The sequence below is a fragment of the Heterodontus francisci genome, chromosome 15 (genome assembly GCF_036365525.1).
Source record: "Heterodontus francisci isolate sHetFra1 chromosome 15, sHetFra1.hap1, whole genome shotgun sequence".
NCBI lineage: Eukaryota > Metazoa > Chordata > Chondrichthyes > Heterodontiformes > Heterodontidae > Heterodontus > Heterodontus francisci.
The window spans coordinates 26,831,227-26,857,386 of NC_090385.1; the positions used below are offsets into that span (position 1 = coordinate 26,831,227).

Consider the following 26,160-nt stretch of genomic DNA (forward strand, 5'->3'; position numbering starts at 1 on the left):
TTCCCACCACCATGGCATTCTGCCAGCGGCAGCGAAGGTGGAGGACAGCCCTCCTGCCCAGAGGCCAATTGTGCCACTTAAGTGGCCAATTAAGAGCCTTTTCCTGCCACAGCTGGCATTTTACCCCATAGAAAGGAAACAATTTCATTTAGAATGTTTGATTTCCAAATGTATAATTTATGCAAAGACTTGACAAACTCTGGCACATTAAGGTCACAATGTACACATTCGAGAGGAATAATTGATCAGTGATTTAATCATATTTATGATCTGTGCCAGCGGTAGGTGGGCCTTTTGTCACATGGGGAGATCCCTGACATCCTCCCTGCGGGCTCAGGGTGGGAGCCCTCCTAATCCGGCACTCTGTGGCCCATGGAGAGCCCCCCAGTGGCAATGGCCACCCCTACAGCAACCGCCCCTACTGCCCTCACCAAAACTATTTGTAATCAGACTTTACAAAAGTCTTTACCACCTTTCATAGAACCATAGAGCACAGATGGAGGCAAATCAGCCCATCATCTATTTGCCTGCCGGCTCTTGGTTTGATTGTGTAACCAATTTTTATGCAGGAAAAATACTTGTGTTACGGGAGTCTGTAAAAAGGTTTAGAACCCCTGGACTATGAGACCATAAGATAGAAGTTACTGTTGATGGGGTTATCATACAAAAGCTTAAAAACCTGTGTTAAATTTCAGAGGAAGAAATTTAGTACAAGCAGGTTAAGCATTCACATAACATCACTGACAGTAATTTCAGCCCTATGGCTTGTGTTGCAGTGTTGAATGACATTCCCATGCAGATGTTCTCTCCATTGCTGATCCTGTTTGCATCATTGACTAAAGGTATCTATCCAAAGGAAAATTTAAAGGAATTTCCTCCTCAGCCTTTCACAACAGGCTTGAAAAGCTGAATGGCCTATTCCTGGGCTGGATTTTATCAGCCCCCCGATGTTGGGGGTCATGGTTGGGGGGGTCCAGAAAGTAACTTTGGGAGAGGCCCGCCACAGGCCTTGACGGCTGGAAAGGCCCATCCCATAGTACTGGCAGCGGCAAGGTCTCGTGGAGGACCCCCCTCCCCCCGCCACACGGCGGTGGAGACTTAATTTAAACATGTTAATTAAATTTAAATGAATGACTAATGACTTACCTTGTAGCGACGGCCGTCCCATGCCAATGTTCCGGCTGATTGCCAGGACTCCCACGCCTTCGGATCTCTGTTCGGAGATCCAAGGCATAACACTAGTGGGGAGGAGAAGGAGTGAAGTTCTTGGGGCGGGAGAGTGGGGGGGTGGGGGTACAGGGAAAAATGTTCCGGGTTGTGGGTATGGGGAATGGTGGGAAGGGGTTGAGGGCCAAAGTTAGTCAAGTTCAGGGGGTAAAGGTCAACATCTGAGAAATCATTTTTTTGGGACGAAGGCAATTTTCATATTGATTCCTCATTGGGGGAGTGGGAGAGGGGATCCAAAGTGCAATCAAAAGTATTTTTTTGACAGTGGGACCTTTAAAAATGTGATTCTCTCTGAAGGGCTTGAGGCCCTTTAAAAATGTCGCCAGAGCCTGTGCGGTGGTGCCGGACGCTGTTGCCAGGGACGGATTGTCCGCCCCCCCCCATGTAAATGAGCCGCTGCGCGAAGTATCGTGGCGGCTCCGCAGTGCACATCTCAAGTGTGCGCCACGCTGGTTTTGAAGATTGCCGCAGCTATAAAAATTCAACCCCCTGTTCCTATGTTCCTTTGGTATCCCCTATCTACTGGCCAAAAAGTGCCATTGGCAGAGCCTGAACTCCAAAATCACCAATTTGCATATGGCTAAACCTTAAAACATTTTTTTTTCTTTTAAATGTACCATTTCAAACACAGCACTTGCACCAGGCTTTATGGCTCCATATTCTTCATAAGGAAACTTTTTCAACCAAACCCAGTCACCCTGTAAAAAAGAAACAATTTCATTTTGACTGTGTGATTTCCTATTGATGAGTGGTCACATTTGGAGAGACAGTTACATATAGTAAGCAAAAAAAATCTCATGGCAGAAACATGTCAAAGGGGCACTGCTTTTAAACAATATTATTGGCAAGCACTTTGTACTTGTTTGTCAAATACCCATAATGAAATGAACAACAAAAGGATGTTGCTTGGATGTGACATTAATGCAGCAATGATGAGCTTGGCACTTTTCTCCTTTTATCGTCTCTAATTCTCACTGGCTACTTCTCTCAGGTTTTTAAATCTGCTTATACGTTTTAAGTTATTTACCTGGTGATTTACATACTGAAGTTTTACTAACTGAAACAGATCCTCTTCAGAGAACCCTCTGCAGTGCTTGTTTGTGCTAAATGGGTAAACTTGCTGAATTGACCCAAGGATGTAACGTATAGCTGGCACTGCTGCATTCAATAGGTGGTAGCACAAAACAAGGGGTATCGCATGGTACCATCGACACAGGTGGGATGGGGTGTGGGGAGGTTGGAGCCTGGTAATTGGGAGGGAGGGAAAGATTGTGGGCATGTGCATTTGGGGGAGGTGGGGGGGCCGAAGCAGAGAGCCAGCAGAAGTTTCCTTGAGGGTCAGGGATGGGGAACACACCTGCTCCTTCTGGCCCACAAGGAGTGCTCCAGAAAGCATTTACCTTGTGGAGCCAGCAGCTGCCATCTCCTTTTAGCTGTCAGGTTTCCCGATCCCTGGGGAACCCGGCTACCATGTATTGAATTTAAATTATGCTCCTAACTGCACTGTGGGAACCTGATAAAATTACTGTAATGACGTATTCCACTCTCCAAGAGGGGTCACAGACACGCTACACATCCTGCCTGCCACTGTAAAAATGGCAGCAGGCGCATATGTAATTTTTAACCTCGCCTCCCCCGACTCTTTCTCACCCATCACGGGAGATTTAATGGTGACCCCATTGATATCAATTTTTTTTTTACTGTTAAAAATTAGAATTTTAAATGCTACACCTAAAAGGCTGTGTGTACATATATGGTATAAAATTACCTCATAAACTGCTACATTTGAGTTTTCATGGGTGGCAGGAGTCAGACTTCTCATTGAGTATGACCACATGGGAGATTTCCTACTTCTGGTCTCGGAAATGCTTTGTCCCCCTTCACTAAGTTGACTCTCTTCAGCACTGAGTTTCTTAAAATCAGACATGAAAAAGTTAGAGCCAAAGAGAATAATAAAATGCTTGATTATGAAGAATACTGAGTATACTCACTATTTTTTAAGATTCAGACTGGAAGTTCATACATTATAATATAAAGTAATATATCTGGTAATATAATTAATATTCAGCTAAATTACCAACCTTCTTACTGAGTTGTGGGTTTATAAATGTTACATCATTAAGTGTCAGTAAAATCTTATCGGGACCCTTCAGTAATTTTATTTGAATTATTCGCCGCCTGGAAATTAAAAAAGCAGAAAACAGACCATGGAAAAACTATAAGTAAAAGAAAGAAAATTCAGCAGCAAAATAAATCACAATACTTAATGTCATGTTAATTACACTCTGTTTCACTGTTAGTTGTCCTCCAGGTGTCAGCCTTGCTGCTGTGGTAGCTCTTTCTCTGATGCATTAATAGGCCAGGCATTCATGCTTCATTCCAGAGACTTGAACATACAATTCAGGCTGACACTCCAGTGCAATGCTGAGTAAGTGCTGCACTGTCAGAGGTCCTCTCCTTTGGATCAGATGGCAAGCCAAGGCCCTCTCATGTATTATTATTAGCACTCTGTTTCAATTAGTATCACTCTACTTCAATGTTAAATTTATTCTGTTTCACTGTTAACATCACTCCGATTCATTGTTACTTGCTCCATACTGTTTCATGGTCAGCACACTGTTTGGATATGGATGGGTTAAAAAGATGTGGTGGGGTTGATTTTCCATTTCCAACCAGAAAGGGGTTTGAAGTTGGCAGAGCGAATTTACCACTCACCCAAAGCCAGCGTCAGGAAGTCTGAATTGCCATTGGGTTTGGGGCTCATTTGAATGATACCAGCGAGCTGAAGGCACCAAGCGGGCACCGTCAGTTATGGGAAATCTTCTGGCCCCCCCCCGATGAGCCAACGGTGGGTGTGGGGAACTAATCTCGACATTAAAGCCTTGGCAGCCTCCTCGTTGAAGCCCTGGGCAAAACTGCATCAAGACCCCAGTGACGTTATCATATCTCAATTTGTATAAATTTATGAGGCTCCCGCCTTCTCACCATCCTGAAAAACCCTGCAGGTTAAAATCAGGTTGAGAGCGGGAAGTAACCTGCTTGATTTCAATGCCCACCTGGCCCAGTTTCTGCCATTGATTCAAGATTATGTGATGGCCAAAAAGTGCATAAACATTTGTGACAGAAGAATAGATTTATACTTAACCCTTAGACCTGAAACTTTTCACTGTAAGGGTAATTTGTCAAAGGCTATACCTTATACAATAAGCAAGACCCACGCTGAAAAGCATAGCGAAGATGATCATCAGTGGCACTGTTACAGCAAAGAAAGGATCAATACCTAAAATAAAAAGTAAGTAGAACAACATGACAATAGAATCAATTTAAAGAGAAATAAACGCTAGAAACTTACGACAGTTTATTATTATCACCCTACTTCTGCCATAGTCCTACACATAGATGCCCAATATGGATGCACAGCAGGACCATATTTCTAAATTGGGATAGGATAAAGGAGCTTTGTCACCTTGTTAAATATCCTGTGAGGTTAAGTTTCAAAGTTAAGGTGGACGCACAGTCCTTTCACCTGTGGGACCAGTATTTGAATTCAAGCCCAAACTGAGGAAGGGAAAGATTCTTCACTGCTGACTGCAAAGGTGTGAAATAACTCAGTACAGTTCCTGTTAAGTGGAGGCCCACAGTACAAAATTGGCTACAATTCAGCACAAATTTACAATAAATTGTTCCTTTTGTTCAAGACTCATAAAGATGGCCAGTGTTCAAAATGAAAAATTTCATACTGATCTCTCAAGCACAAAATAAAAGCAAAATACTGCAGATGCTGGAAATCTAAACAAAAACAAAAAGTGCTAGAAATACTCAACAGGTCAGGCAGCATCTGTGGAGAGAGAAGCAGAGTTAACATTTGGTCTGAAACGTTAACTTTGCTTCTCTCTCCACAGATGCTGCCAGACCCACTGAGTATTTCCAGCACATTTTGTTTTTTTTCTCTCAAGCACACTTACACTACCAGCCAATGTGCATACTCACACTGGCAGCTAATGCACACACTTATACTCGAAGCCAATGTGTGCATTTACACTGGCAGCCAATATCCTTCTATATTAGTTCAGGATTTTTGTAGTGAAAGTAAAGAAATACATAAAAGTTTAATATAACCTTTTCTAATTTGCTTCTTTTTGTCTTCATCAAATGGGCACTGTCTGGCAGTAGTTTATGCAGAGCACACTCTGCTGGAAGATGACCTCCGTGCCTGATCTTCCTGTCAAGCCTGGTTTAAATATCTATTGGAACAATGACGAGGAAGTCTAGATCCTGACTAGGCCTTAAAAGCAGCAGCAACCTTAAAGGAACAGGGATAATGGAAGCCCAATGAGAAAACCTGAAGGCCTTAGACTTTGACAGCCTCATTGCCAGAACTTTCAAACAAGCACCAATATGTAGCTTGGCTGATGGTGAGAAGGGCCCTCCCCGTCAGATCCTTCCTGCACGCCTGGAGTCTCACCGCCTCTGAGTGCTGCCCTCGAGGCAGCTGCAGTGGGGAAGAGACTGTCACCCACTTCCTTCTGGAATGTGCCTTTGCACAGTAAGTCTGGAAAGAGATGCAGTGGTTTTTGTTGGGATTCATCCTGAGCAGCTCTGTAGTGCAAGACTCTGTGCTCTACGGGCTGTTCCCAGGGATGTAAACCGAGATAAACATCTACTACCAGCCATCTTTATGCCTCTTGAATGAAAGGAACAATTTATTGTAAATTATCACTTGGTGAAAGACGCATTTTGGTCTGCCCGAAACTTGCTGGTCTTCTGCTGCAAAGAGCTGTCAATGACTGTGAGTTGCAGACTGCCACATTCCAAAGTCCAGGACTAAATGCTGAGGGATACACTAAAGCTTGGGGCAGCCACTGCAAAGGCTCAATGGGGAAAGGCCCTCCTGCTATAGTATCCTGAGGGGCTGGAATCCATGTAAAACCCCACAGGCTGTATGTTTAACATGTAATGTAAATGTGCTTTGTAAAAATAACCTGTAAAGGCAAGTGTAGTGAGGTACCCCATGTACTATATTGAAAGAAACTTTATGCAATATCAAATTTGAACTGTTACATAAAGAATTTTTTTTTACAACTTTTATGAATAAAGTATATTTTTGGAAAAAAAGACTTTGACAGTTTTTGGGAGAAATGTTTTGATCTGGACAGTTTCTGACAAATAATGGCAAGTTTTAAGATTGTGTTATTTTTCCTGAGGCTACATGTCAATGGTCTTCACATTCATTTAAAAGTGCCATCCATTGCAAATGAGTTTGTGTTGCTGGTCCATGGTTGTGGCGACAATAGCATCCCAGGCAACGTTGCAGTTGACCATGGAGACAGTTAGTAAAAAGGCAAACAGTTGACAGAGGGAGAGGGAAAACAAGTATTGGGTATGAAGAATAACGGGACGGAAAGATAAAAAGGGTACCGATTTGGCTGTGAGGCATCTTTTTATTGCAAGTGGGATTGAGTAATTTTATGGTCAAAGGAAGGACAACTGTTAGGGAAACACTTGTTCGTCACTCAGGAGAGAACCAGATGCATTTCATCAGCTACTGTCCTGGGGACTTGTGATTGTTTCCACTCACCTCCCTCCAAACAAGATGTATCCCAAAAGTGGTTTGATTGGCGTGTACAATATTAAACACAACCTCCATGACTAAGTATAAAGGGCTAACAGGATTTTCAAACAAGGCCTGAAGTACCAAAACCATTTTTATTCAGTCAGAAATAAAAATCTATCTTAACAATACTAGTCTATCCCTTAAAAGAGATGGTACCTAGATACCAGCCCTGGAAGCAGTAGGCCATGTTCTTTTTTTATGGGAACTGTCTGCTCTTGATCTGCACAAATCAGTATTACAGGAAATCTGTGTACAGATTCATCTACCATTTACATTGTGTTCTCTTCAGGTGCAGTAATGTATAGTTATCAGAAAAGCCATTCAGGGCCAGTGCTATTCAGGAACAGGAGGACAACGATAACTTTACCATTTTCCTGTGCGTAACATCTTTTTTTCAGATGCCATTTGAATGCTAAACCCAGGAAACGTCACACTATTATCTTGGCAATAGTGTTTACTGAGGTTAAGCAGAACTCTGTTTAAAAAAGAACATTTTAACCTCAGGACTTTTATTTAGAGCTGCCTTCAAAACTTCAATAAAAATTAGATTTGATGCTTTATCTTAGTTTTGTTTTCTTTTTAACAGAAGGGAGAAGGTTCCGGTTATTCTCACTGTCCTAAAAATTGTTTCCCAGAGATATTTGTTCTCAGTACTTTTTCAACGACAACAGAATTTGAAGAGGGGTAAAGTTTACAGACAGCAGGTTTCAGTGTGGCCCTGTGAATGGCCAGTCTTCCTGTCAGTATAGCAGATAAAATGTGTGCTGGATGCACCATAGACAAAGAGAAAGAGTGAGTTTTTTTTTAAAATAACTGTACTGCCACAGATAATGAGACTATCTTTACATTTACAATTAATGAGAAACAACCAAAATTCCACTAATGGTTCAGTTGATAATTGTGCCAAGAGGTACGATGTTGACCATGCAACCAAGAAGACTCCAGGTTTGATTCCAGTCAATACTGAATTTGTTAACATCTGTTGAGACAGCAATCGAAGCACTACAAGTAGTCTCAGTGCCACGGGCTAGAAGGGATGAACTCAGCTAAGTCTCCATTCCTGTGGCAATTCTGTACAGAGCACCAGTGTAGACTCAAGTAGGGGCATCACCTGTTGGAATTACTGTCTGGGTGCACATTCATTCATAATGCCATTTCATAGAACACGCAATTAATGAATAACATATTGGCCATAATTTGCTGTGGCAGGGCATCCAGCAGCATCTGCTGTTAGTTAGACTTGCCCTTGCACGTTTAATCACAATGATATTTCGCACTACAAGTTATTGAAAGTGTGAGTTGATAATGTCGCAGCGAGGAAAACCAGGCATCTGGGACCAGAGTGAATGGAGCAAGCAAATGAGTATCTCCTTAACCAATCAGATTGAGGAATTGTGAAATTAACAGTACAAGGACTGAGAAGGACGTGTATGTTAGAGTAGGTGAATTCAATGCCAAATCAGGTACAGAAAAAGAAATAACGATCAGAATAAGAGAGAAAAAAATGAGCAAAAGTAAAAAAAATTATATTTCGCATTTTTAATATCTCCAATAATAATTAAAACCTGTAGAAATGAGTGTGTACCATTTGTAACAGTAAATTTTGAATGCCAGAGAGGTTGATTGGCAGCAATTAACACATATCACATTGTTAGATGGGTACGTAGACTGAAATGGTACAGTAGTTCATATCTACTGTACAAATACGGCAACTTCATGCCATTCATTGCATTTCAAAGGTGAGCCAGTCAGCGAGATGCCATTTTGGCAAAGCGAATGGCAGAGTGGCACATTTCCAATGGCAATTTTAGTATTTCCACATACAACCACGCATTTGCTCCTTGCCAGAAGTTACTGCAGCATTTTGCATAAATAACAGCGAGTGGCATTAGCCTCACCGTTAATTTGACAGCAAATGATGGCCTATTGTACTAGAAGAATGTACATGATCTTTGACATCCATGAAATATTAAACTTCACATTTTTGCCCAAACAGAAAATAAACTCCCAACTGAAACAAAAGAATTCTAAGAACATGTACGATTTTAAGGATGTCACTTTACCTCCTGTGCAGATTTTCCCACGAGTAAACCAGCAGGCAGAGTCTGTTTTAGGTAAGACTTCATTGGGAAAATGAATTGTTCTGCCTATCAATCGTATTATATCTGCTTCCATATCTACGATATAAGTGTGATGCAGTTCTGCTCCTTTGCCATCAGTGTCCAGGATTACATAATCAGTGAAGGTGTCCCCATTTTCATTTGTCCAGATCCTTTGATTAAAGCCATCAAATCTTATGTTCTTGGAAAATTTTGCGAGGTTGCTACCAGAGATCCAGGCATGTTGTTTTCTGTTGTTATTCATGGCTTTGGCAAGAAAATAGATTGCGTTATAGATTGTTCCAAACAGTGGTGAGACCTGGTGACCAAAAGGAAACAGTTACAAAACCTACCCTGGTAATGGCATCATTGGCAGGAGGAGTTAATTAAATCGTGACAAGTTTACATAAGCAGTTTCCATTATAAATGTGAACACTGGGATTTATAAACAAAGTATAAAAATAAGACAGAATGTATCACTTGTCATGCCTAGTAAAGGTATATCCTATTCATAACTTTAAATACGGACTATCTTTGGCCTCCTTGTTTCGAGAGACAATGGGTAAGCACCTGGAGGTGGTCAATGGTTTGTGAAGCAGCGCCTGGAGTGGCTATATATGGACTATATTCATATAGAATCTTCTGGAACTGAATTTTCCTTTTGTTTCAAATGAACCACAGTGAACATTAAAAGATGGCCACTGCAGGCCTGCTGACCTGGCCTGTTTATTCAACAACTGACTCCCTGTCTTGAAAGGACAAAAGGATACCTTCCAGACTAAGAGGTGACATCAAGACCCATCCTGAAACCATCAGGAGGCATTCCTGAATTGAATGGGTTTCTCCTGAAACAAAGAAGGTGGCTGTCCTAATCCTCCTCAAGATGAATATCTTACAACAATAAACAAAATGGGACTAATCAACCTAGACCCCCACCATATTTGGAAAAGGAACTGTTAGAAGTCACATGGTGAGGCAGCCATGTCAGTCTCTTTTTAAAAAATCTTTAAAATGCAGTCCGCAGATAAAAGCAGCTAGCAGTACCATTGTGCCTTAAAAGACTGGAGGCTGTAACATCTTAAGGTCTCCGAACCTGCTCCTTTTCAAGTCCAACAGTGCAGAAAACTGATCTCCTAGTAATGAGACTACAAGCAATTAACTTTGTGATCTGCTGAAAATCCACCTCTTCGATAGAATCCTACAGCAACTTCGATATACAACTCCGGCTATCGAATCCACCGAACTACACTTCAGGAGTGAAAAGCCTTCTTCATAGGCCCGCAACGCATGCCTTTTCCCCAAGATGAGACAAATCACGTGACCTACTTTGCTTGTAATTTGTTAAAGTGCACTATCCTTTGTAACGTCTTTCTTCCTCAAGTGCGTGTGTGTGTGTGAGAGGTAAATGAGTGATGTAGCATTAGACTTTTGAGTTGAACGTGCAAATAAAAATCGTCCTCTTTATTTAAACCCTGGAAAAGCGTGCTGCTGGTTATTCAAATTGGCCATACACTCAGGGGTTAAGAAACACACACATCTTCCTTTTCAAAACACACTGATTATGGACAGAAAAGGGAAAAGAACTGGCTTTTCAGTTCTCTCTGTATGTCCATAACATACTTTAAAATGGGGCCTGAATTTTGTTTGCCCTGGTGCAGTTACCTGCCAGCCTCTAATCATGCTTCACATGAAGACTACATTTGGCCTTGACTTCTTGCAGGTCATGCCACAGAAGTTCGACCAGCATGGCACAAATGTGTGACGAAAGTGTGACTTAGTGGATAAATAGGTGATGTGGTGTGGTTACTGAGGCTTATAGGCCAAAGAAGTGTGCTGGAGTGTGCTCAGCTGGAGCAGCAAGGGATACTACAATTGACCTTAGTGCCTTGGGCATAAGGAAGAAAAATAAAATAGCCAGTATTCTTCTTAATGATCATTACCCAATGATCACTGCTGGCAGGAAAGCATGTAAGGATGGTAGGTTTTGGGCTTGGTTGTGATGGTAAAACACTTTGCCAACATGCACTGCCCAACTCATCTATGATAAATGGTTACTTGGCAAGCAACCTGAAGGATTTGTTCTCCAGTACGCATCACTGTCATTGGCAGAAGTGGGGAGATAACTGAAAAATAAGAAAAAAACAAGGTACCTGATCAGTCTTCAAGTGAGTTACAATTTCCCGGCTCTGCACGTGTTTCTGAAATGCCTGATGGAATGACATTTTCGCAGAATCTACAGTGATTGTCAGCACTGAATCATATGCTTTCTGCAGCTTGGAGTTGTTCACCAGCACAGGGTAGGGAGTGTTTTGGTATGGGAGACTATAAAGAAGAGTATCGTATGGTATAAACACGTAGCTGCCATCAGTCATCTGCAAGTCATGGGCAACTTCCAAAAGGTGTTTCTGTTCCCAACCTCCAATAAGAACTGAGTGCATGCACATGATTATCACTGCAAAACAAAGAGAAGGGTTTGTTATCAAGCTGTAGGGTAAAGATTCACAGCTTGTTACTGAAAACAATGATGTAAAAACATAAGAAATAGGAGCTGGACGAGGCCATTTGGCTCTTCGAGCCTGCTTCACCATTAAAAACAAAAATGACTGATCTGCCTCAATTCCACTTTCCCGCACTGTCCTCTTTTCCCTTAATTCCCTTCATTTCCAAATATCTATCAATCTCTATCTTGAATATATTCAACAACAGAACATCCACATCCCTCTGGGGTAGAAAATTCCAAAGATCCAAACCCTTTGAGTGAAGAAATTTCTCCTCAGCTCAGTACTAAATGGCTGACCCCTTATTCTGAGGCTGGGACCCCAGTTCTAGAACCTACAGCCAGGGAACCATCCTCCCAGTATCTACCACATCAACAGAAAATGCTGGAAATGCTCAGCATGTCTGGCAGCATCCTCCCCTCCTCCCTTAAAAACTATCACATGAAGTACTCCTAGTTCCGATAAAGGATCATTGGCCATGTTAGCTCTGTTTCTCTCTCCACAGATGCTGCCAGATCTACTGAGTATTTCAAGCATTTTCTGTCTTTATTTCAGATTTCAAGTATCTGCAGTACTTTGCTCTTCTACCATATCAAGCCCTTTAAAAATTTCACATGTTTCGATGAGATCATCTCTCATTCTTCTAAATTCTAGGGAATATAGGCCTGGTCTACACAAGCTCTCTTCATAGGACAAGCATCTCAGCCTAGGAAATAGTCTAGTGAACTCCCTCCAAGGCAAGTATATCCTTCCTTCGGTAAGGAGACCAAAACTGTACACAGTACTCCAGGTGTGGCCTCACTAAGGCCCGATACAATTGTAGTAAGACTTCTTCACTCTTATACTCCAATTTCTTTTTAATCAAAACTAACATAGCATTTGCTTTTCTAATTGCTTGCTGTACCTGCATGTTAACTTTCTGTGATTCGTGTACATGGCCACTCAGTTCCCTCTGAATACCAACATTTTCTAGTCTGTCACCATTTAGAAAATATTCTGCTTTTCTAATTTTTCCTTCCAAAGTGGATAACTTCACCATCCCCCACATTATGGGCAGTATTTTACGCTCTCCCCCATGGTGCATTTGGAGGTGGGGAGTGCATTTAATCGGGCGGGATGGTGATATGGGGACCCCGCCACCTTCCCACCTTCCTGCCTCCACCCTGATTAGGTCCGTGGCAGGAAGGCCCATGGACAGCCTTCCTTTCCCGTCACCAATTGAGGCCCTTAAGGAGCAATTAATGCCCAATTAAGGGCCTCTTCTCACTGCCGCTGATATTATCACAACAGTGGGTGGGTCTGTTGCCACATGGGAAGCACAACATGCAAACCCGTGTGGGTTGCTTGTGGGCTCCTGGGGGGGGTGGGGGGGTGGGGTGCATTGTGGGATCAAGGGACCTGGCATCGGGAAGGGAGGGGACCTGCTGTCAGCCAACCCCCTGCCCTTTCTGCCGACCCCCCCCATACCACCTTTCCCCGCGACCACCACCCCATGAAACTCCTCCTACCATCACTCACTTCTGGCCTGGATCGCTCCGCAGTGGCACGAGCCTCTGATTGGCCGGCAGCTTTCAGCGGGTGGGACTTCCCACCCCCGGGGTTCTGATCCTGGGGAAGGCCCGCCGGTGGCCTGTTACTTGTCTGATTGGCATGTAATACCGGGGGCTTTCCCCAAGTAGGCAACCTGGGCCTCTCACCGGCTCTCTAGGCGACCCCCCACTTCGCCTCCATAAAATTCCCTCCTATATTCCGTCTGCCATGTTCTTGCCCACTCACTTAATATGGCTGCATCACTTTGCAACCTCTTTGTGACCTCCTCAGAGCTTACTTTCCCACCTAGCTTTACACCATTAGCAAACATGGATGCATAACACTTGTAAAATTGTAAATAGCTGAGGCTCAAGCACTGATCATTGCAATACCCTGCTAATTACAGCCTGTTAACCCGAACATGAACCATCTATCCCTATCCTCTGTTTTCTGTCTATTAACCAATTGTCAATCCATGCTTATATAATACCCCCAATCCCATGAACCCTAATTTTGTATAATAACCTCCCTTGTGACACCTTATTGAATGCTTTTTGAAAATCCAAATACACTACATCCATTGGTTTTTCTTTATCCAATCTACTAAATATTAGAGGTGTGCAAAGGAAACCCGACCCAAGTCCGAATGCTGGACCTGGAAACCCGACCGACCCGACCCGAACCCAACACATGCTGTCAGATCCCGTCAGGTCGGGTAGCAGGCTTTTATCCATGTACTGATGTAAAGGCCTGCCACCCGACGGGTCCCGACGACATGTGTTGAGTTCGGGTCGGGTGGGGTCGGACTTCCAGGTCCGGAATTCGGGCTCGTATCAGGTTTCCTTTGCACACCTCTACTAAATATGTCCTCAAAAAACACATGATTTCCCTTTCATAAATCCATGTTGACTCTGCCGTATAATATGATTATATTAATCATATATCACTAGCATGTATGCATCTTGGGTTAAGGTTTGATGATCTAACAAAATTCTATGCAATGTTTGGATCGAGCTCTATATAAAAATGGTTTAGTTCACCAATCTTATCTCATTTCCCTTCACTAGGTTTTCTTTCATCAAGAAACATAGGTGAAAGGCCAAGGTCTATAGTGCAGACACTTCTGAAATTGATACGAATAAGAAAAAAGGTAAGTTAAGGAAGGACCTTACATTTATGTAAATGTAAGGATCTTGAAATCATTGGTCAGTCACAACATCCTTAGGATGTCTCAATGTGTGCATTATTGAATTATGGTCACTGCTTTTATCAAGTCAAACATATTGAGGGCCTGGCAAAGAATGCAATGGAGTAGAAGGAGTTGTGCTGAGTTTTAACTTCAATACAGTGAGAATACATAAAAGAAGGAGAGTATTTAGCAGGGTATATTGAGAGCATGCAACTACCGTGGAATCTCCCTGCTCAGCATAGTGGGGAAAGTCTTTGCTCGAGTCGCTCTGAACAGGCTCCAGAAGCTGGCCGAGCGCGTCTACCCTGAGGCACAGTGTGGCTTTCGTGCAGAGAGATCGACCATTGACATGCTGTTCTCCCTTCGTCAGATACAGGAGAAATGCCGTGAACAACAGATGCCCCTCTACATTGCTTTCATTGATCTCACCAAAGCCTTTGACCTCGTCAGCAGACGTGGTCTCTTCAGACTACTAGAAAAGATCGGATGTCCACCAAAGCTACTAAGTATCATCACCTCATTCCATGACAATATGAAAGGCACAATTCAACATGGTGGCTCCTCATCAGAGCCCTTTCCTATCCTGAGTGGCGTGAAACAGAGCTGTGTTCTCGCACGCACACTTTTTGGGATTTTCTTTTCCCAGCTGCTTTAACATGCGTTAAAATCCTCTGAAGAAGGAATTTTCCTCCACACAAGATCAGGGGGCAGGTTGTTCAACCTTGCCCGTCTAAGAGCGAAGTCCAAAGTACGGAAAGTCCTCATCAGAGAACTCCTCTTTGCTGACGATGCTGCTTTAACATCTCACACTGAAAAGTGCCTGCAGAGTCACATCGACAGGTTTGCGGCTGCCTGCAATGAATTTGGCCTAACCATCAGCCTCAAGAAAACGAACATCATGGGGCAGGACATCAGAAATGCTCCATCCATCAATATTGGCGACCACGCTCTGGAAGTGGTTCAAGAGTTCACCTACCTAGACTCAACTATCACCAGTAACCTGTCTCTAGATGCAGAAATCAACAAGCGCATGGGTAAGGCTTCCACTGCTATGTCCAGACTGGCCAAGAGAGTGTGGGAAAATGGCGCACTGACACGGAACACAAAAGTCCGAGTGTATCAGGCCTGTGTCCTCAGTACCTTGCTCTACGGCAGCGAGGCCTGGACAACGTATGCCAGCCAAGAGCGACGTCTCAATTCATTCCATCTTCGCTGCCTTCAGAGAATACTTGGCATCAGGTGGCAGGACTATATCTCCAACACAGAAGTCCTTGAAGTGGCCAACACCCCCAGCTTATACACACTACTGAGTCAGCGGCGCTTGAGATGGCTTGGCCATGTGAGCCGCATGGAAGATGGCAGGATCCCCAAAGACACATTGTACAGCGAGCTCGCCACTGGTATCAGACCCACCGGCCGTCCATGTCTCCGCTATAAAGACGTCTGCAAACGCGACATGAAATCGTGTGACATTGATCACAAGTCGTGGGAGTCAGTTGCCAGCATTCGCCAGAGCTGGCAGGCAGCCATAAAGACAGGGCTAAATTGTGGCGAGTCGAAGAGACTTAGTAGTTGGCAGGAAAAAAGACAGAGGCACAAGGGGAGAGCCAACTGTGCAACAGCCCCGACAAACAAATTTCTCTGCAGCACCTGTGGAAGAGTCTGTTACTCCAGAATTGGCCTTTATAGCCACTCCAGGCGCTGCTTCACAAACCACTGACCACCTCCAGGCGCGTATCCATTGTCTCTCGAGATAAGGAGGCCCAAAAGAAGAAAAAAAGAAAAGAATTGAGAGCATAGGAAGGACAAGAGAGGAAGGTTCAGAATATGTATGATCAGGGAATGGAGAGAGACAAGAAAGATTCTGATCAAGTGAGAGAGGTTGTTTAATAAGTTAGGTTGTTAAATAAGTTAGGTTGATTACTGCTTGCTCCTGCTGCTTTCTTTAATGAGGCTTGTGAAATCATAGGTCAGCATTAAAAATGCTAGCTGTGTAATGTTTTGATACCTCTGTATGCTATAGACCAATTTGTAGCCTATTGTGTATTAATGTTATGAGGCTCCATGTCAATTAAAACTGAAATGCAGGTTTCCTGGTAGGAATTCAACACATCTTGGAGTTTTTATTTTTTTATTTAGAGATGCAGCACTGAAACAGGCCTTTCGGCCCACCGAATCTGTGCCGACCAACAACCACCCATTTATACTAATCCGACATTAATCCCATATTCCCTACCACATCCCCACCATTCTCCTACCTACACTGGGGGCAATTTTACAATGGCCAATTTACCTATCAACCTGCAAGTCTTTGGCTGTGGGAGGAAACCCACGCGATCACAGGGAGAACTTGCAAACTGCACACAGGCAGTACCCAGAACTGAACCCGGGTCGCTGGAGCTGTGAGGCTGCGGTGCTAACCACTGTGCCACCCCAAAATGGGGCTTGTCTGGGATTTGAACCCGGGACCTCTTGCACCCTAAGCGAGAATCATACCCCTAGACCAATGAGCCACTAATATCATCAGTTTAAGACTTGGTACTGCAGTTCATTCAATTCTTGTTGCAGTATTTTACTGCAGTCATTAACTTGTGCATTTTAAATAGATTAGTGATTGCAATAAATTGGCACAGACAGACAGCAATTTAATGGCTTGGATTTTGTGGTAATAATAATGGCGAGGCTATCAGCGCTCACTGATATTAAGGATTAAAGCAGACAGCAACTTCCAGCATCTGCACATGCTCAGTTACATGTGGAAATCAGGAAGCTGCTGCCTGAGTTACCCTGTTCTTCCAGAAGTTTTGCTATACAAGTATCTCTTCAAAAGATTCAGCATAATAATACAGAGAAGGGCATGAATTTGCAGTAAATGTAATTACATCAAAGTGTACAAAGCCATAGTCCTCACCACCCTTCTGTATGGCGCCGAGTCATGGGTCCTATATCGCCGTCATGTACGCCTTCTAGAGCACTTCCATCAGCGCTGCCTCCGCAGCATCCTCAAGATCCGCTGGCAGGGCTGCATCTCAAATATTGAAGTCCTGGAAACAGCCCACATCACCAGCATCAAGACCATCTTCCTGCAAAGCCAACTGCGTTGGGCAGGTCACGTTGCCCGAGTGGATGACTGTTGGCTGCCCAAGATCGTGTTGTATGGAGAGCTGACCACTAGTATAAGGAACAAAGGGGCCCCACGCAAACATTTTAAGGACATCCTCAGGAAGTCCCTCTCTATGTGCCACATCGACCATTGCCAGTGGGAAGCGCAGGCCAAAGACCATGATGCCTGGAGATGCTACATTAGGAGGGCTACAGACACCTTTGAAACTGAGCGAAAAGAACTCGCACGAAAGAGAAAAGGAGGAGAAGGATAGATCGGATTGTCTCCAGCAGCAACTACACCTTCACTTGTACCCACTTTGGGAGAATCTGCTGCTCATAGATAGGCCTGAATAACCACCAGCAGGCCTGCAACGAATGACTACAACCTTCCAAAAATCTTCGTCCGTGAAGAAATGCCAAGAGAGAGACAGGATAAGTACCCAATAAACATCTCTGTAAAAGTTAGGACTTGTCCATTCAAGTGTGAGTGAATAAGTCTTAATTACTGCCAATCTCTCTGGCACTGAAAGTTGACTTCTACAAGTGTGGAGTCTCATTTCTTCAGATTTTAATGATTGGAGATTATAAAAAAATGAAATTAATTTTTAACTTTTTCTCTCTCAATGCCATCGTTCTTTCCTTCTCTTTATTTTGCCTTCTGTACATGATTTGATACTAAATTAAAATACTAGAACTTAAGCTTCCTGGTTTAGACTCTGCGTGCCCAAATTTGGGCTTGGTGGTGCCAATTGTTTGGGTACTATGGGTGCCACATGGGGATCAAAATGGTGTCCAATGTGCATGCGCACACTGGACGCTATCTTGGTGAAGGTGCTAGCACATGCAGTGAACATTCGCGGGAATTATGTAGAGCAGGCGGATCATAATGTCAACAAGCTTGCAATGCTATTTTGATACTAGCAGTGCCACATTAAAGGTCAACACTCCAGCTAATGCCTTCTCTTAACCTCACAAAGCTAAATACACGTTAAGCAGCGGGAAGGGCCCCTCCAACTAGTGCAATTTAAAAGGATGATCAACTACTTGCAGGTTAGTTGCTGATTGATCTCTTCTTGATGTTGCTATGATCATACAAGTGTTTGGTGCTTATTATAGTTGTTTCAAGTTGAAAAAGTCTACAGGGAGTGATGTGGCAGGTGCTGAAGGACCTTTTCCTGACTTCAAGGCTCTGCATAAAGCAGTTGCTCCCAGACATGGAATACAGGACTCTCAAAGGAGGGCATATCTGCCCAGGGTGTTCAGACAGCAATTCTCCTATCTGAATCTCAGTGAGAAACAATGGCTTGAATATTATGTCCCCCAAAGAGCAGGAAGGTGGCGGGGGAGGCATAAATTGGACTGGAAGACTCCAGGGGGGGGGGTCTTCCCGACCCACTCGCACCTCCGCCGCCACTTTATACAGGGCGGCGGCGGCGAGTAACGGCCGGCCTGCCCCAGGCCAATCAAGGCCCTTACGTGGCCACTTAACAGCCACTTAAGGGTCTCCGCCCACCTCCACAGGGATTTTATCTGTGGCTGGTCGGGCAGCCCAGACCTGAGAGAAGCCGCCTGACAAAAGCAGGCGGCTCTTTGATGGCCTGGTGAGGAGGGACCCTCATGATCAGGCACCCTGTGCCCGATGGAGGGCTGCCTCCGCTGCCCTAACCACCCCCAACACCCAACACGACCCCCCCACCCCCCACCCGCCCCCGTCCACCCAAATGACCATCCTTGCCTCACCGGGGCCCGACCGATCACCCCCAGCAAGGCACCAAACACTTACCTTCGTTCTCCGAGCTCCCTGACATCTTCTTCCCAATAGCTGGATTGCAGTCCCAGCAGTGGCTACCGCTCCTAGTGGTGCTGCTGGGACGAAGAACTGCTGGCCCGCTGATTGGCTGGCAGCTCCATTAGGCAGGACTTCCTGCCCCAAGCGGGTGGAAGTTCCATCTCAGACCAATTAAAGGCCGGGGAACCGCAAAACGGGGATCAGATTCCCAGGCCAGGCCGAGGCGGGTTCACCAACTACTTTTCAGTCACTGGACGGCTCCTGTCCGCCGAGGGAAAAATCCCGGCCAACGTGTGAGATATCTGATTCAGTAAGGGCATCCTCACTGCAATCTGCCACCTGCTGCAGCCACAACTCCTGCCTCAGAGCAGGGTGAGGACAGCGTTGCCAGTGGCTATGAAGGTGACTGTGGTGATGAACTTTTGTGTATCTGGACCTTTCCAGGCTGTAGCTGGAGATACTTGCAAAATCTCCCAGTATGCCATGCATTGTTGCATAAGCTCTCTATTCAATGAGAACTAACTACATTTCACTCACTCTTGTCAGAGACGAGCAGGTGAAGTAATCTTGTGGATTTGCTGAGATTGCAGGCTTCGCTATGTTGCAGGGTGCCATTGACTTTGTGGGCATTGCATGTCAACTCTGCCATATTCCAGAATGGAAAGGGGTTCCACTCCATCAATATCCAGCTGGTGTGCCACCATAGGCGACATATCATGTTGGTCAATGCCCTCTAACCAGGCACCAGTTACGATGCCTTCATTCTGCGGCAGTCCGCTGTGCCATCAGCCTTTGAACCATCATGCAAAACCAGAAGGTGATTACTGAGCGACAAGTTATTCACTGACTATATGGCTCATGACTCTGGTGCACAACCCATGCACAAGTGCACAGCATACGTACAATACAATGTTGGAGGACAGATTGCTGGACTGCTGTGTGATTCCTTGCAAGCCTCTTTTCACACTGAAATCCACAGCCATGAAGACAGCAGTCTGAGCATGCATGATGGTAAGCTAACCTTGCATGACAGCAGGCTGAGCTTCCATTGCAACACTCAGACTTTGGGTGGCTTCTGTTTGTACTGCAATGGAAGCTGTGACATCAGTCATCAGACGCTGCATCACGGTTGGGTCCACAAGTGTGTGAACAGAGCTGGCCACCATTTCCATGCCAGAAAGGATAGATTCCAAGCTCTGTGCAAAGCCCTGTGCCAATTTGGTGCTGGCCTTCGCCACGTGCCTTGACAATGGAACATAAGCTTTTTGCCAGACTTCCCAATGCGCCATGCATTTTGTTGTGCATACTCATCAGTATTCTTCTATAGGCTGCCCCGTCAGAGTCTTGCAACGGAATCCATGTGCCACCTCATCCTTTGGCAAGCTGCCACCTGCACTATCCTTGCCCACTACGCTGCCTGCACTGCACTCATGTCCATTGCAAATCTTACCTCTAATCTCTCCTCTAAGATATGTGCAGTGTCAATATCTGAGCTGGTGGCTGTGAGTGTGAAATCAAGTGACAGTGCTGTGTCTGTATTATCAATCTCTTCTAGCTGTTCCTCCACTGCCTGGGCAAGTGGTACCTCTCCAAACTGTGGTCCCTTCAAATCCTAGTTGGTAAATAAGAATAGGACTAAGCCATTTGGGCTCTCAAATGAAGAGCAATGGTTCAAGACCAGTAAAATGAATAGACATCATAAACCAAAAAGTAGCAATCAGGTGATACCAAGTGTGGGCTTTAAAGCCTCCGATTTATAAAAGGAAAGGAATATTGATGGAAATGAGAAACACCTCTGTTTTAAGGTTCTAGGAAAGAATAAGATGGAGTAAGAGAAGGTTCAACAAAAAAGCACGGGGAAGAAGTACATGTAGAATGTTATATTTTGAGTTTTGGAGGAATAATAAAGGAAGATTCAGAAAAACAATAACCATGGGGGTTGTCAATAAATTAGAGGGACAAAAAAATTGTAGTCAGCTGTGGCTAAAATAAAAATGGAAAGTGCTGAAAATACTCAGCAAGTCTGGCTGCACTGCCAGAGGTGCTATCTTTTGGATGAGATATTAAACCAAGGCCCCATCTGCCCTCTCAAGTGAATGTAAAAGATTCCATGGCACTATTTGAAGAGCAGGGGAGTTATCCCTGGTGTCCTAGCAAAAATCTATCTCTCAATTAACGTCATAAAATCAGATTACCTGGTCATTATCACATTGCTGTTTGTGGGGGCTTGCTGTGTTTCCTACATTACAACATTGATTTAATTGACTGTAAAGTGCTTTGAGATGCCCTATGGTAAGGTGCTATATAAATGCAAGTCTTTCTTTATTATTCATCCAGCATCTACTGGTCCTCAGAGAGCACTTCACTATAATTATACCATGATTAACGGAGTAGTGCTGAAGAATCTGCACAATCTTCTATTGTTAAGGCTCTCTACAGCATTTAAATATCAGCAATGTTCTATTAAGTAGATTACAAATTGTAAACTTTTAGTGATTATTTTAATCCCAGATAAAAAAAAGTTTATACATACTGCGAACTTTGTTGAGAGCTTTTATTTTCTCTAGAACTTTTCTGGCACTCCCTGATTCATTGCCCATTGACAACACAATTCCTACTGGCAGGCCTTGTTTCCTGAGGGCACTAGCCACTTTTGAAGCTGTATCCACCCAAATGTCTTCAGTTGATGCGATGATGGCTACATGGGCCCACCGGAAGTATTTCATCACAGTGAAGAGAACTGTCGTTGGAGAGGGTAAAGTTCTTGCAAACGTTGGGTAATTTGTAGCGTCGTCTAGTTCATAGTTTATACAAGCCCATGAAAAGATGATTCTATTCCAATTTTTTCCTAGAAGGGAAGCAGCATCACAGTAGCCTGGATTTGTTGGACCAATGAATCCAGATGCCAGTTGTGAATACTCAAGAAAAGCAGCCAAAGCTTTGGAGGTCTGACAGTCTTCATTTAGTATCACATAATCAAAGTAGTTGCCAAGATTTAAAGATGCATCCTTGTTGATTCGATCAACAGCTAATTTAGCAGCAACATTTGGAAGAGTGTTGGCAAATATAGGGTCACAAGTCCAGGGCCCTATGATCCCCACCTTGTATGTTGTACAATATACTGAACAAGGAAGAGTTAACACCACCAGAAAGATACAATACAATACGAGGGATGACAATGAATAAGATGCAAACTGCTCATTTTTGGTGTCAATCCAGATTGGATGGTTTGGTAATTTCAACATGAACCTATAGAAATGAGAGGAGTGATATAGCATGGCTATCCTACAGCAGTCCAGACCATTCAGTAGGAAGGATGCATTTAAAACTTAATCCAAATTCTTTCAGAAGTTCTTGCCGAAGTAAGTCCTGTAAAAAAAATATAGACTTAGGTTTGTTTTTCCTGTGAATGCCTACATATTCTTGCTCACTATCATAGTCTTTCTTGGTTGTGTTTTGTTGATAACTATTGTGGCATTGCTCCTCTTACACTTTCAAGCTCCAAATATACTATTATACATCCTAAATGTCCTTCTTAATTCTTATAACTTCACTGTGCTGAAATCAATGGCAGATTCAGTGCTGCCATGCTCCCAGTGAAGAATAGCTCCCAGAAGATGCACATTGTGGGAACAGGTTGTCTCTGTACAGAACCACACCTCATTCTCTGTCATAATCCTTGAGAATTTCTATAAATTAAATTGGTTGGATAAATTTAAATTTGCACAACTTTGATCCATTTTGAAATTAGGCCAAACTGGATACAGTTTGGATAAAATCATAAAAATGGTCTTCCAGTACAGAGATGAATTCCAATTAATGTTTATGTACTAATTCTGTAAGAAGAGTGTCAAAAATCATTCTGCCTAATTTCTCACCTATTACACAACTGAATTCACCTCACATGTTGTACAATTGAATACATCTCTGATATACTGTGCAACTGAATGTACCTTGCACACTGCACAATTGAATATAGAAAAAAAAAATGATCCCAAAAGGTTAGAGAAAGAAACATACAGAAAAAAGCATTTGCTGAACCTTAATATGACAAGTTGACAAGAATTAACAACCCAGACTTATTGGAAATCTGTCCAATTCTATACTAATATCTCACTACTGTTGTTATTCTGTTTACTGAAACTAAATTGCAACCCACATGTACATTTTATTAAGTACAATTTGTTGTAAGTATGCCAAAACCAGATTATTTTATCCATCTCACAATCTAAAATATTTTCCATTTGAATTTTACTCATGTTGCTATAAGTGACTTTTAAAACAGTGAATAGAAATATAAACTTACCAATTTTTAGGGCAAAGAAATGAGAATGTCACTTTCGCTCCTTCTCAGTTTAACAAGGTCTAAGGCTTTAGTTACTGATCTGATTAAATCCTATCACATCTGCCTACTTAGTACTTTGCACCATTCAACATTAATAACACACGTTCCTCAATCTTTACCTTCACCTTATGCCAATCTTGGCTGTATGTGTCAAAAACCTTTGCCCAGAAGCTGTATTTCTTTTCCTACAAACTGTGGGGATGCGCAATTACAAAGTAAAATGTTAGCGCTTTGGATAGTACAGACTGCAGCTTACAGGCTTTGTTATGACCAAGGAATAGTAAATCCTTTAAACTGATGTGTAGCAGTGCTGTGTATTTCAATGACCTACATACAATGACCTTAAGATTATGTTTCAATTGCCTAGAAATGCTAAATCCCAGTGCAGAAGAAGAGTTTTACTTCGGGAGATTTCAATAGAGTATGAGAGGTAAATGAATAAGGGTCACAAATTGATATAAAAAGCAGTAAATGAAATTTTTTAAAGAAGTAATGAATAGTTTGTGCATTTTATACTGTGGACACTTTCTGTGAACTTGAGACAATTTACTGACATAAATGGAATTAAAAAACACAATAAAGCTGCACATTTCTTCCAGATATTTAGGAATATTTAGGGGCGGCACAGTGGCGTAGTGGTTAGCACTGCAGCCTCACAACTCCAGCAACCTGGGTTCAATTCCAGGTACTGCCTGTGTGGAGTTTGCAAGTTCTCCCTGTGTCTGCATGGGTTTCCTCCGGGTGCTTTGGTTTCCTCCCACATGCCAAAGACTTGCAGGTTGATAGGTAAATTGGCCATTAGCAATTGCCCCTAGTATAGGTAGGTGGTAGGGAAAATGTAGAGGACAGGTGGGGATGTGGTAGGAACATGGAATTAGTGTAGGATTAGTATAAATGGGTGGTTGATGGTCGGCATAGACTTGGTGGGCCGAAGGGCCTGTTTCAGTGCTGTATCTCTAAAAAAAAACATTTCCCATTCATTTTTGCTGTATCAACTGCCAGGAAATAGTTCCAGGTCTTGACCACAGTCAAATGACTTTCGGAAGCATCTCTCCCAACTCCATTTCCATCTTGTCTAATGAAATTATATTCATCAACTTACCATGGGAAACACCATAGGTAATTTATCAATTGTATTATCGAAGAATCAACATTATTTCAACCAGAAAAAAACACAAACAGATCACTATAAATATTATACAATTTATGAAAAAAATGTGCATTTTTTTTATTTTAACAACATCTACACAAAGCTACTGAAAGGTTCATCAAGCTTTTATAGAAGGGCATTAAATTATGGAATACTGATATAATATTAGCATCATTAAATAGAGATAAACGTTTTAATGTTTCATAAGCGGTGGGAAATCCTTTCAGTTGTTCGTTGCGTTTCTGGATCTTTGGGCAACTGTCCCTCCTACAATGCACCTTACATTTGAAAGTACAGTTCAATGATAAATACAAGCAGATGTTAATACATTTTCTGAGAAATCACAGATCAGAACAAAGGATGCACTGAGAAAATGAAAGATTTTATATGAATTCCACCTCCTCTAGATTGATGTAATATAATCTAAAATATTGCAGAAATTAGTTATTTATACTTGCAGTATTTAAAAGGATACAATCTTCAAGAAGACATGAATTGGCAAATATTTTTTGGTAACAGAAAAGAACTAGATGAGCTCTGCCTCATTTTCGTCACTTTGACTAAGTGCACAAATGCTAAGACTTTTTGCTTTGACCAGTTTTTTCTTGAGAGTTTATTAATTTTTATGAAGCTGATAACCCTATAATTCCAGCTGCTGTTCCTCTGTTGGTTAAAGTAATTGCAATTATCAAAGTTTGGTTCAACCCTGAAACTGTGGAGGCAAAAGTCATGGATTGAATTTTGTCACAGATGTATATAATATTTTTGTGGTGATAACTATATGGTGACTATGCCTACTCAGTGCCAAACTATTTCTGTGGTTTTTCCTTATTTCTGTATGATAGCTTACTGACAAAGGTAAAAGATGTACTCCAATGTAACAGCACCTCAGCAATCCTAGTAATCTGCTGGAGCACAGATTGCTGGACTGTTGTGACACCCTGCAAGCCCTTTGTACACTGTTATCTACAAACATGATGGCACCAGCTTGGCAACAAGCTGAGCTTGCATGACTTTATTCTGAGCTTCCACTGCAGCAGCCAGATGTTCTGCTTGTGTTGTGATCGAAGCTGAGATATCGGCTAGCAGACGCTGCATCATGGTTGGATCCGCAAGTGTTCTCATGGATTTGGCCACCACTTCCACACTGGAAAGGAAGGGCTCCAAGCTCTGCATAAACCCCTGTGCAAGGTCGGTGCCAGATTCCTCCATGCTCCTTGGCAGTGACTGCAGGCTTTCTGTCAGACCTGCCAATGCACCAAGCATTTCTGTGTGCATACCCATCAGCATTTTTCTGAACAGCACCCCATCAAAGTCCTCATCTGAGTCTTCTGCAGCAGAACCCATCTGTGACCTCACCCTCCGGCAAGCAGCCAACTCCGCCAGCCTTTCCCCCGCCCTGGCTGCAGGCCACTTGTGCCCGGTGTCTCACCACGTGCAGATCCCACCTCCAAGCTAACCTCTAAAGTACACAGAGTGTCAGTATCTGAGCTGGTGGCTGTGAGTGTGAGATTGAGTGATGGTGTTTCTTCATCAACAGTCTCTTCTTCCCCTTCCACTTCTTGCTCCAGCATTGTTGTCTGGCAGGTTGCAGTTCTTGGGTATCTGAAAGGA

The 26,160-nt window shown here is 43.2% G+C and overlaps 1 protein-coding gene across 1 annotated transcript in view; it reads right to left on the reverse strand.

The window, feature by feature from the left end:
• The window catches only part of LOC137377400 (retinal guanylyl cyclase 2-like), a 67,845-nt gene extending 45,516 nt beyond the window's left edge, over positions 1-22,329 (reverse strand). Inside the window, exons 1-7 of the mRNA XM_068046980.1 lie at positions 21,585-22,329; positions 11,091-11,392; positions 8,905-9,259; positions 4,423-4,507; positions 3,309-3,405; positions 2,996-3,139; positions 1,845-1,925 (exon numbers count right to left, since the gene is read on the reverse strand). Coding sequence (XP_067903081.1) covers positions 1,845-1,925; positions 2,996-3,139; positions 3,309-3,405; positions 4,423-4,507; positions 8,905-9,259; positions 11,091-11,392; positions 21,585-22,329 — 1,809 coding nt within the window. The remainder of the gene's footprint in view (positions 1-1,844; positions 1,926-2,995; positions 3,140-3,308; positions 3,406-4,422; positions 4,508-8,904; positions 9,260-11,090; positions 11,393-21,584) is intronic.
• Between the last annotated feature and the right edge of the window lie 3,831 nt (positions 22,330-26,160).